Here is a 12,175-nt window from a genome sequence, read left to right as displayed (position 1 = left end):
TTTGCGGTACGCGGGCCTCTCACTGTTGTGGCCTCTCCCGTTGCGGAGCACAGGCTCCGGACGCGCAGGCTCCGCGGCCACAGCTCACGGGCCTAGCCTCTCCGTGGCATGTGGGATCTTCCCGGACCGGGGCACGAACCCATGTCCCCTGCATCGGCAGGCGGACTCTCAACCACCGCGCCACCAGGGAAGCCCCAAAAGTGCACTTTTAATGCATCTTCGAAGTTTCATCACTTGTCCCCGGCAAATATTTCTGGCAAATTTCTGAATTTATAAATTGCTTCCAATTTTATCAAATCAGAAAGGTGTCAAGCTCTTAATCATCTGAAAAGAAGCTCAGCTTCTTGTGTCAATAAGAGAAATGCAAAGTGAACTTCTCTGAATTGTCAGATTGTCCATCCAAAGCTGTGAGGAAGCAGGTATGTTGGTATATTCCTGGCAGGGGTGTGATATGACCAGACCCCATGGAGGGCAGTTTGGCAATGTCTGTCAAAATGACAAATTCACATCCTTTTTGATCCCTCCCCTCCCCCGCACCATTCTACTTTTACAAATGTAGACTACAGATACACTTACACACATGTGAAATGATATGCTCCTTAGATTTTATTTAACAAACTCTGTGCAACAGCTCCCATATGACAGTCACTGTTCTAAATCTCTTACCATCATTAAAGTCATTTAATCCCCCAAGCTACTCTATGAGGTAGATATTATTATTATTATCCCCACTTTACAGATGAGGAAACTGAAGAACACAGAGATTAAGTACTTTGCCCAAGGCCACACAGCTAGTAGGTGGCAGAGCCAGGATTCAAACCCAGACTGTGCAGCTCCAGGGTCCTTGCTCTGCCAACCTCAACAGGTACCTCCTCGTGTGACCACAGTTATGTCACTGTTTGTAATTGCAAACATTTGGAAACAATTTACGTGCCTGTCAAGAGGGGATTGTTAAGTAAGTGATGCGATACCTCTCTGATGCAGTGATGGAAAGATGGCCAAGATGCATTTTAATGGAAAAAGCAAAGTGCAGAAGGTGCTCCCAGGTGTGTTGGTAAAGGGGACAGGGCAGAGTATGTGCTTGTATTTGCTTGGATAAGAATAAAATACCACCGGAAGGGTGCTCAAGAAACAGGGAACCGGTTGCCATGGAGAGAGATGGTGGAGAGAGATGGGGAAGCAGCTGGAGGGGGACTTCCACTGTGTTCCCTTTTATACTTGTAGATTTTGAGCCATTCACATTTGTTGATTATTTGGAAATGTAAATCAAAAGCCCTGAGTACCACAGCGTTTTCATGTTTTTTTTTTTCCTTGACCATATAACCAATTTGTTTCTAGATTTTTAAATTAAACTCAATTTTTAAAATTCATGTGTGTGAAAGGTAATATAATATATGCCATGGTTTGCTTGTTTTTTTAATCAAACAATCCAGAAGAGAAAACAATAAAAATGAAGTCTCTCTTCCATTCCTGAACCCCAGCCTCCCATCCTAGGCCCCTCCTGCAAGACAGCTCCTACAGCTGGTTTCTTGGAATTTTTTTTTTCTTTTCAGCTTTATTGGGATATAATTGACATGTAGCACTGATACGTGTAAGGCATACAGCATAATGACTTACACATATTGGGAAATGATTGCCCCACTAAGTTTCGTTAATATCCATCATCTCTTATAGAAATAAAGAGGAAAAAAAACTAGGTTTTTTCCTTGTGATGAGAACTCGTAGGATCTGCTCCCTCGTTTCTTGGAATTCATTCTGCTCTCCGCCCTCACCCAGGGCGTGTGCCGATCCCGAGCTTGGATCAGCCCCTCTTCTCTTGTTTGTCCTACCAAAACTCTATCCGAAAATAAGAATCTAATTTTAGTGATGAGGCCTTTGGTGGGTGTTTTTGGAGACATCATATAGGACTGAAATAAATCCTGATTCAAATTATAGCTCACGGAGCCCTTGTTCCCTGCCCTGTAGTTATTATGCTCCCCCTTAATGACAGTTCATCACTCAGCAGTTCAAATGTCCAGAGCCTTTGTGGTTTTGAAATGTAGCTTTAATTTGATCCCCGGGAGTTGAGAACGGATGATCGTTCATATACAGGCCCTGTGTTTGCTGCACCTGCACCCGTGTGAAGTATCAATACTTCTCCTGTAAGTGTCGCTCACTGCGTTAGGGAAATGGCCACGGAAAGAGGCCGGCCCTTTGGAGACCATGTCCTGGGAGACAGCTCAGGACGGTTCTTTTTTTTTTTTTTTTTGCGGTACGCGGGCCTCTCACTGTTGTGGCCTCTCCTGTTGCGGAGCACAGGCTCCGGACGCGCAGGCTCAGCGGCCATGGCTCACGGGCCCAGCCGCTCCACGGCATGTGGGATCTTCCCGGACCGGGGCACGAACCCGTGTCCCCTACATCGGCAGGCAGACTCTCAGCCACTGTGCCACCAGGGAAGCCCCAGGACGGTTCTTTTAAGTCGAAGGACCCACATCCTTCAATCCTGGCCAGGCCAGGAGAGGCCCAAGCAGTGCAGGGCCTGACTTGGGGGCTTCGGAGGCTGCAGGCTTTCAGGACCTGGGGCCTTAGTTGGCCAGGATGATGGTTAAAAAGAAACGGTGCTGCTCTGTGCCCCGCCGTGGGACAGAATCGATTCGTGTTGGGTTGATCCACTTCTCAATAAACCCTGAGGGGCTGGGGCAGCTGGAGCCCATTAGCACAAGCCATATGTCCTCCGGCAGGTCACACTGGCCTTCGGCCCCTCGCCTGAGTGACAGTGACAGCAGTGACCTCCCCGACATGGTCACACAGTGCCAAACGCTGGGCACACCGTGGTGAGAAGGGAAGCTGGCCCATGGCCCATGGTCACGTCCAACCCAGCCCTTGTGTGCTTTATTGCATCAGGGATGCCGCCTGGACGTTGCAGGCCAGGTCTCCCCTTCTGTTCTCACCTGAGGATACTGAGCAGCATGGGCCTCGCTCCCTGGTGGAGGCGGCGGTTGAGGGGGGGGGGGGCGCCTGCTGCCCCCGCCCCATCCCTGTGCACAGCCGGGCTGCTCTCCCATGAGCCTCTGTCCTCCCCCCACACCCAGACCAGCGTGGGTGCCAGGCATCCTCCCGTTTCTGAGGAGGTCCTCCCCACACCCAGCCTCGGTGGACATTTGGGTTTGTGCCACCCGCCAAACTTGCCCACCTGCCCTGGACTAACTGGGATGGAAGGAGCCCAAGACGCAGGATGGAGCATCCAAAAAACAGGACTCCTCAGCGTAACTCAGTTACCACATTTGGGGACAGTGGGACAAGGCTGAGTGCCAGGCCCTGCCCCAGATCCACCCACTGGACGTTCCAAGATGGGGAGGGGGCTGCTGCCCATCATGGGGGTGTAGGCCAATGGGGGGAGGCTGTGCCAAGACCCAGGGGCAGAGACTGTGGCCTGGGCAGGAGGTGGGTTCCTGGTCCCCAGATGACGAGGAGGGGAAGATGCTGGGCTCAGAGCCCTGCTGTCGGGGGTTGGGGGGCTCGGCAGCCTGAGCTCGGCAGGGCCAGGCACTTCTGTGGGTGACAGAGGCCCCCGGCCAGACCAAGGGGCCAGAGCACATCAAGTGCTTCCCGAAGGAGGCTCTTGACCCTCGGGTGACTCTGGGTCCGGTGCCTTCCAGGGAAGTTGAAAGAGTGGAGCCTCATCCTGTACGGCACGGCCCAGCACCCCTATACCACCTTCAGTGCCCATCAGTCTCGCTCCCGGATGCTGGAGCTCTCGGCCCCAGAGCCAGAGCCACCCAAGGCCGCCCTGTCGCCGTCCCAGGCCGAGGTTCCCGAGGACGAAGAGGACTACACAGGTAATGAACCTGAGGCCAGAGGAGACGCTCATTTTTCCAGTGTAGCTCTTAAAACGCGGGCTGTTCCCGGCAGAAGGCGGGGCTCGGGTTGTAGGCCTTCCTCTTTCCTGGGAGTCGTAATAATGATGGTAATTTGCACTCACAGCTCCTCCCTCCCATGGCTCTCCTAATATTTTACAGACCAGTAAGTATGCTTCAAACCAGTAAGTACTCGCCAACCTTCCCAGGCCGGGAATAGAGGTTCCCTATGCCCAACCAGAACGGGGACTTGCCTCCTGGCTAGTGACACTCCTCTGGGGCGCCCCCTTTTCATCAGGGGCCCCCGTCTTCAGTCTCAGCCTCCTGACCCTCTCCCTAGTCCATCCACTTTCAGTCCTTGTGACCAGAATGTGGGAAGGACCAGGGTGCTGCTGGGAGCCCAGGACGGTTGGGCTGAGTGAGCACAGCCAGGAGTTGCTGGCAGTGGAGATCTTGACCCGCCCAGGGGCCTGGAAGAAGGACCCAGCACAGGGTCTCAGACCTGATGTCAGAGGACACTGATGCTGCAAGAAGCAGCTCAAGCCTCACACAGGAAGTAAAGATGCCTCGTTGCAAATCCTCTTCCTCCTGCTGCGCCCCTGCAGGGTGGCCCTGGGCTCTGGGCCTGCAGCGCTCCACGCTGAGAGCTGGGGCAGCATGCAGAGGACGTTCCCAGCTGCCGGGCTGGGCACAGTTTCGGTCAGCGAGCTAGGTGGCAAGCTCTTCCTTTCCCTCTGAACCATCCCAGTGATTTGTGAGAAACGGAGCCTTTCTGGTTGGGCATATTTTCCTTAGCTAAATGTTACAGCTACTTGATAAATGATGGGTGAGCTCTAAGAATATTGATGCTTTGAGTTATCTAATAGCTTCTGAAGAAAAAAAGTAACAAAATGGGAAACTCCACCAATACAGATCAAGCATAAATTATGGCCAATTCAATTTTAAACTTCTTCTACCGTGCCTTTAAAATGGAGCATTGAATTATGTATGGACTAATCTGCTCTGTTTCCCCCTGTGATTTATAAACTGTGGCAAGATTCAGTAATTATTAATAAAGGACTGATTTTTTCCCCCCCTTAAAATCTGCTATGACTCTAACTTCACACTGTCCTGGAATCTCACTCTAACTGTTCTGCAACCCAGGCTGCTCAGTCCTTCCCAAGCCTGCCAGGTGGTTGAGGGGTCTCTGGGACTAAGGTGTGTTTCCGACACTTGGGGAAGTTCCGTGCAATCTCAGGGGCAAGTGGAGCGGGTGCACCAGTCACAGCAGGAAAGAGCGAGAGAGGGAGGGGGCAGGAGGGGTGTGGCGTGGAGGGAGAGGAGGAGAGGGCTTCAGGGGGAGGGGGAGCAGTGTGGAGGAGCATCTCGTTGGTGCCCTGGGGGAAGCCCTCCGAGTCACAGACAAACAAGCCCAGGTACAGAAGCCCAGGGAGAAAGAGAGGGTGCTGGGTAGGGGAGATTTTGAGGTGGGGCGATGATTCTCGAAGACTCTCTAAATATTTATTTATTTATTTTGGTTGTGTCTGGTCTTCGTTGCAGCAGGTGGGCTCCTTAGTTGCGGCACGTGGGCTCCTTAGTTGCCAGCAGGTGGTCAATACAGATCAAGCATAAATTATGGCCAATTCAATTTTAAACTTCTTCTACCGTGCCTTTAAAATGGAGCATTGAATTATGTATGGACTAATCTGCTCTGTTTCCCCCTGTGATTTATAAACTGTGGCAAGATTCAGTAATTATTAATAAAGGACTGATTTTTTCCCCCCCTTAAAATCTGCTATGACTCTAACTTCACACTGTCCTGGAATCTCACTCTAACTGTTCTGCAACCCAGGCTGCTCAGTCCTTCCCAAGCCTGCCAGGTGGTTGAGGGGTCTCTGGGACTAAGGTGTGTTTCCGACACTTGGGGAAGTTCCGTGCAATCTCAGGGGCAAGTGGAGCGGGTGCACCAGTCACAGCAGGAAAGAGCGAGAGAGGGAGGGGGCAGGAGGGGTGTGGCGTGGAGGGAGAGGAGGAGAGGGCTTCAGGGGGAGGGGGAGCAGTGTGGAGGAGCATCTCGTTGGTGCCCTGGGGGAAGCCCTCCGAGTCACAGACAAACAAGCCCAGGTACAGAAGCCCAGGGAGAAAGAGAGGGTGCTGGGTAGGGGAGATTTTGAGGTGGGGCGATGATTCTCGAAGACTTTCTAAATATTTATTTATTTATTTTGGTTGTGTCTGGTCTTCGTTGCAGCAGGTGGGCTCCTTAGTTGCGGCACGTGGGCTCCTTAGTTGCCAGCAGGTGGGCTCCTTAGTTGTGGCATGCAAACTCTTAGTTGCGGCACGTATGTGGGATCTAGTTCCTTGACCAGGAATCGAACCCAGGCCCCCCCACATTGGGAGCGTGGATTCTTAACCACTGCGCCACCGGGGAAGTCCCTGTTGATGCTTTCTGTGGCGCTTCATGCACAGCTGAGGGGTGAGCTGGCAGGGGAGGCTGCGTGCCTTTCGGAGGCGGAGCTGGTCATACAGACAGTGGGGGTAGGGGGCGCTGGGCCCCGCCCTCTGTCCGGCAGCGGGGGGCGCCAAGCAGCGCTGTGACGGGGTCACACAGGTGGAGGGCCAGCTCTCCCCGGGACAAGGAGTAAAAGGGAGGAAGTGAGTGAGGGCCGGAGAGGGGAGTCCAGCCGCCCATGGACAGTAAGGATCCCAGGACGGAAGGGGAGCGGGGCTCCTGGGGGGGTCAGGGGTGTGACAGGTGCCTCACCAGAGCCATCTGGACAGCTGCCCTGTGAAGGGGTCAGCTGTGAGGTGGACATGAGTAGGGGACACTCTCAGCCACTGTCACCACAAGTGGATTGGGATGAGGCAAACAAGGACCAAGTCAAATGAGAATCGATCCCCAAATCGAGTGAGTCTGGGGCCTGGGAAGGGGTGGGGGCCCCTTGTGCTCCAGCACAACCCCAGCGCCCTCCCCGACCCAGACCACAAGGAGCGTCTAGTGCATCCCCAGGGATGCACGCGGCTCTGAAAGGGGTTCACGGGGGGACCCACAATGAGAACCTTGGAAATGTCAGCAGCGGTAAACCTTCAGGGAGGGAAGCCAAATACAGCTGAGTCTAACACTGGGAAGGTCTGGAGGCCCTTTAAAGAGGAATGAAGAGGGCTTTGTGCCCCTCAGCAAAGACCCATTGTGGGTGGCAGAGAATGGGGACTTTTGTCTTTCCCTCACGTCCCCAGGAAACTCTGGTGGCTGGCAAGACACCTCTTCTTTGCTTCTGAACTCACTCCCCACCCCCTCCAACAACTAAAACCTTGTAGAAGGTTGTTTTTTCTTCCAAGGACTCAAAAACTTTCATAACGCCCCGCCGGGCCCCTCCCTCCCCACATGGGGAGGCTTTCCAGAACCATCTCCCAGAGGAGGAAGAGCGTCGGGGGCCAAGGGAGGTGGGGGTCCCAGCACAGCACCGGCCCTGGCCCCCAGATGAGGAGGACACCTATGGAGGGGCCGCCCGGCCTGAGGGCAAGAGCCAGTCAAACTGGGCTCTCCCTCGAGGCGCAGGTGGAGGGGAGACCTAGGACAGGGCGCCCGATGGGGTCCCCCAGCTCCTGTGTTTTTCTCCGTCGCTTTGACAACACCACACAGGCTTCCAGAGTTAGAATTTGGGGATCGAGGGACGACAGGATGCCCCCTCTGAGGGTGAGAGAGAGGGGAGCTGAAAAGGGCTCAGCTCCCGCCCACCCCAGACCCACCAGGGTCATGGAAACCCACCTGCCTCCTTCACCGTGTGTGAGGGACATGGCGCATTCTATTCCAGCCTCTCCCGCTTAATTTCCGTCGGATCTTCACTGCTTGGCCGCAGTTTCCTTAGCGCCTTCAAGCCCTCAACGCCCTGTATCGCGTTGCTCTTTCCTTCACGATGGAAATCAGAGTTGGTGGCTGGTCCAGCATTGTAACTCCGCTGCAGGGGAGGACGCTGCATGCGGCTGTCCCCTGCCCCTCCCGCCCCACCATGGCTGCTCCTCTAGAACCTCACAATGCCCGCCTTCACCTACCCGGGTCCTCACCCACCACCAGCTGTCCTGCTTGTCCTCGGGCCATCCCTGTCTCGAGTCATCAGACCCTCTGACACTGGAGCCCAGAGCCAGGCTTGGCTCCCAGCTGAGGCGGGTCCTTCAGGGGTGGGTGCTCTGGCCCAGCAGGGGCCTGTGAGACCCGGACATGGGGTCCTAGGAGACTGGACGTGATTGAGAAAGCATCTCTATGGGTGAAAGGAAATGCTTGTTTCTTTAAGGTGTGTGCCATCCGGAGTGTGGTGACAAAGGCTGTGATGGCCCTAATGCAGACCAGTGCTTGAACTGTGTCCACTTCAGCCTGGGGAGCGTCAAGACCAGCAGGTAAAGGGCTGGGCCTCCCCTGCGTGTCCTGGAGACGCCCAGCGTCCCGCTAAGGTGGCCAAGCTGTGTTCTCCACCCCTGCAGCCTGGCACCATACTTAGGAATTAACCAAACATCCTGGAAAGGAGATCACCCTGAGGGTCACTGCTGGGGAATTTTATGTTTTGGTAACCTTTTATTCTCATCGTGTAAATAACTCGTGACCATGAGAACTCAGAGGCCATGGCATTGTTTTGTCTGTGCTTATAAACTTTTTTCTCTCCATTTTGCTAAACAAAAATGGGTCGTATTGAGCATGACAACCACTTGGGAACTGCAGACAAATGTCATCTTAAGGGCCAGTACTGTTCTAAAAGTCAACACAGTCGGCCGTGAATGAGGAGCCCCCATCCCTGAGCGCCCGGGTAGGGGTGCAGCCCTCCTGGGGAGCACACACCCACCAGGGCTCTGGCAGGGGTGTGGCTGGGACTCTCACGGTGTCCCCGGGGCCCAGACACAGCCGCAACCTCCCTGCGCTGGGCGAAGACGTTTGTTCTGCTGGCTGGACACAGCCTGGAGACCTCTCACTGCCCGTGGGCACTGTCAGTGGGGTTTTGCCGGAGCTGAACGTTCCAAAAGTCAGCTACCATCGTGGTGTTGCCCAAGGAAGCCAAGCACAACCTGCGAGTGCCCCCGCCCACCTCGGGGAAACTTTGAAAGGGCAGGAGTCCCAGGTTCCCATGCAAGCCCTCAACCCTCTCCTGCATCAGGAACTTCTCAGGGGCATTAATGGTTTACCTGTGCCCTGGGGCCTTTGTTTCCTCAGAGTCTGCTGACAGGGAGGCAGCTAAGGCTTCCCTCCCAGCCAGCTGCCCTGCCTTGGCCTGACCCTCGTGCTGCTGGGTAGGCGTGGGGCTGGGGCCAGTAGGAAAGTCCTCTCCCAATCTGCTCCCACAGGAAGTGCGTGAGCGTGTGCCCCTTGGGCTACTTTGGGGACACGGCAGCCCGCCGCTGCCGCCGCTGCCACAAGGGATGCGAGACCTGCTCCGGCCGGGGCCCCACCCAGTGCCTGTCTTGCCGCCGCGGGTTCTACCACCATCAGGAGGTGAACACCTGTGTGACCTTCTGTCCCGCTGGATTTTATGCTGATGAAAGTAAGTGTGTGTCCCCGGGCCTAGAAATGAGGAGTCAGCCCCGCTCTGGGCTGGGGTCCCCTCTCCTGGGAGAATTTTCCCCACCCTCTGCTTCCTGTGTACTCTGTCCTGAGAAAGGACCCTTAACGGGAGGGAGGGAGAGAGGATGAAATCAAAGCCCTTGGACCCTGTTAGTGGATAGCAGTTCACACCCAAAACTTGGCCAGGGTGGTTCAAAGTGACTCAGAAATGGAGCCCCCGTAGTCTGGGGTTGTCACACTTCTGTAGGTCAGTGTCCATTATTCAGGATGGACAGGGAGGTAGCTTGAGCCAGTGGCTCTCAGGCTCAGACCGATTTCAGACATCCAAATAGAAAGGCTTCCGGGTAGGCCCTGCAGTCTCTCTTGGAGCAGTGGATGTGGGCGCTGGGCGGGGTGCAGGACCCAGCACCGGCTTGTGGCCTTGGTGGTTGAAACTGGGTGAAAGCCCCTCCCAGCAAGAGCTGCTAAGCTGAAACCGGGGTGTAAGGCCAGGGAGGTTTGCGGGTCTCCATGAATGAAGAGGGGCCTGCTGCCGGGCATAACTGGGCTCAGGAGGACAGGTTGTTCTTGGCTGTGCACTTTACATAGTGACCACACTCCCAAGAGGTGGGCGACGCTTTCCTCACCTTGCAGGTGGGGAAGTGAAGCCGAGCGAGGCCAAAGGGCCCACAGCTAGCAATGACCCAGTGAACTCAGAGCAGCACAGGCGTCCTGCCATCCTGCCTGTCCTGGGAAGTGGAGTGGTTGGGCTCTGGGGCCGGGACCTCACGCCAAGGTTTGAACACTCACCTCAGCCTGGAAGAGGCCAAAGAGAGGGCTTGGGTTAAATTGATGGAGGACAGTTTTCAGATGACGTGTTGGCCGTTGTGCAGGGAGGGGGCAGCGCTTCCCAGAGCTCGCCTCTGGCCCGCGTCCTGCAGGAGGGGTCCCATCACAGCGTTGCTCTCACTCCTCTGGGGAAGGAGCCAGGGATCCTTAAGGACATACAAAGCCATGGAATAACCACACTCTTTAGAGGGGACACAGAGTCATGCAAAACACGTTTCACAGGCTTTGCAAACACCTGCCCTGGGCTGCAACCAGACCTGTTTTCGGGGCAGAGGCTCCTCCATCCCTACCCCCCCACCCCACCCCTGGGCAAAAACCAGCCACCTCGGTCACCCCGAGAGTCACCCCCAGACGCCCTCGCTGAGCCCCTGCAGCGTGTGTGTGATGCCACCTGTGGGGCCCCGAGGAGGAGGCCCCGAGTACAGGGTGGTGCTGACTGGGTGCCAGGATGAGTGACCTGGGTAATCACCGAGACCCAGGGCTTCCTCAAGGTGTGGTGGGTGTCAGAGATTCATGTCTGTGGGGGGGACGGCCAACGTGTCAGTAAAGACCCCTGTGAGGGCCCTGGGTGGGTGGGGTCACTCAGGGGAACCCTCAGGCCCCACCGGTCACACTTAGGAAGACTGGCACCTCGCTAAACTCTGCTCCGCTGGCTCCAGTCCCGGGGGAAGATGCAGGACTAGAGCACGTTTCCTCTGGAAAGGGCCCACCTCCAAGCCTCAAGGTCATGTGAGGACTTCACTCCAGGAAAGAGGTGCAAGGCCTGTGATCTGACACCTGGGCACGCGGTCTCCACATGCCTCTGGCCGTCGGTCACTATGTCACCTGTCTAGCGACAACGCTGGTGACGGCTGTTCCATCCACCCCGTCTTGGAACACCCGAGTCTCGTTTGCCCGGATTTGATCCACATCCACTCTTCCCACCTCTTCTTTTTTCCTTCTCTTATTTTTCTCCAGATCAGAAAAACTGCCTTAAATGCCACCCAAGCTGTAAGAAGTGCATGGATGAACCAGAGAAATGTACTGTCTGTAAAGAAGGATTCAGGTAAGACCCTCCCTTCAGACCTGAGGCGCGGCCATGGATATATGCTGGTGTAAGTGTCTGTCATTGATTTACCAAATGTTTGCCTCCTTTTCCTAAAAGCTAAAATTTCAGAGGCCCAAAGCCTTTCAGGATACAGATTCCGAGTCAAAATCAGATTTCCACTTAGAGATTGGTGTTTATGATAGAAAGTCAGAGGATGGGGAAAATGTCTACATTTTATGCAACATTTGGAGAATTGGTAAGAGCGAGAGCGGATCCTCTCATAGAAAGTAGGGCTGGCGGCTGGAAGGGTGGGGAGTTCTAACAAAGCACAGCGCTCCTTTCTTAGGCACCGAGCCCCACTCACTCCAGTTTCCTTCCCAGTCTGGATGACTGAGGGAAGGGCAGAGGGGGCTCGCTCCCTGGAGATACTCTGTAAATTCCTGGTTTGCCTGGCTCCAAGCTCAGCCCACGCCTCCTTTAAAAGCATCTGACCAAGCTAATGATTTTTTACTAGAATATTTTGGAATGTTGGTGTAGCCTGTTTACTGCCCCCAAATATACATTACTTCTTCCTTGAAGTTATCATCTAGAAGCTTAGAAATCATTCTGTGCAAAATTGTGCTGTGGACCCTCCCGCGATCCAGTCTTGAACCAGGGCCTGCACTTTAAGGAAGAAGGGACAGGTCAGCAAGGGCAGTGAGCAGGGGCGGGGCCGGAGGGCATCACCGGGCTCTTGTTAAAATGCAGGTGCTGGGCTTCCCTGATGGTGCAGTGGTTGGGAGTCTGCCTGCTGACGCAGGGGACGCGGGTTCATGCCCCAGTCTGGGAAGATCCCACATGCCGCGGAATGGCTGGGCCTGTGAGCCATGGCTGCTGAGCCTGTGCGTCCGGAGCCTGTGCTCCGCAACGAGAGAGGCCGCAGCAGTGAGAGGCCCGCGTACCGCAAAAAAAAAAAAAAAA

At 55.0% G+C, this 12,175-nt stretch overlaps 1 protein-coding gene across 1 annotated transcript in view; it reads left to right on the top strand.

The window, feature by feature from the left end:
- Positions 1 to 12,175, top strand: part of PCSK6 (proprotein convertase subtilisin/kexin type 6) — a 144,519-nt gene that overhangs the window by 118,862 nt on the left and 13,482 nt on the right. Inside the window, exons 14-17 of the mRNA XM_024742731.1 lie at positions 3,639 to 3,818; positions 8,105 to 8,207; positions 9,144 to 9,340; positions 11,146 to 11,233. Of these exons, the coding sequence (XP_024598499.1) occupies positions 3,639 to 3,818; positions 8,105 to 8,207; positions 9,144 to 9,340; positions 11,146 to 11,233 (568 nt within the window). The remainder of the gene's footprint in view (positions 1 to 3,638; positions 3,819 to 8,104; positions 8,208 to 9,143; positions 9,341 to 11,145; positions 11,234 to 12,175) is intronic.

The sequence above is a fragment of the Neophocaena asiaeorientalis genome, unplaced genomic scaffold, assembly GCF_003031525.2.
Source record: "Neophocaena asiaeorientalis asiaeorientalis breed wild unplaced genomic scaffold, Neophocaena_asiaeorientalis_V1.1 scaffold155, whole genome shotgun sequence".
In the NCBI taxonomy this organism is placed as follows: domain Eukaryota; kingdom Metazoa; phylum Chordata; class Mammalia; order Artiodactyla; family Phocoenidae; genus Neophocaena; species Neophocaena asiaeorientalis.
The sequence above is the reverse complement of the archived record's forward strand: the minus strand, read 5'-3'. Positions and strand labels throughout refer to the sequence as shown.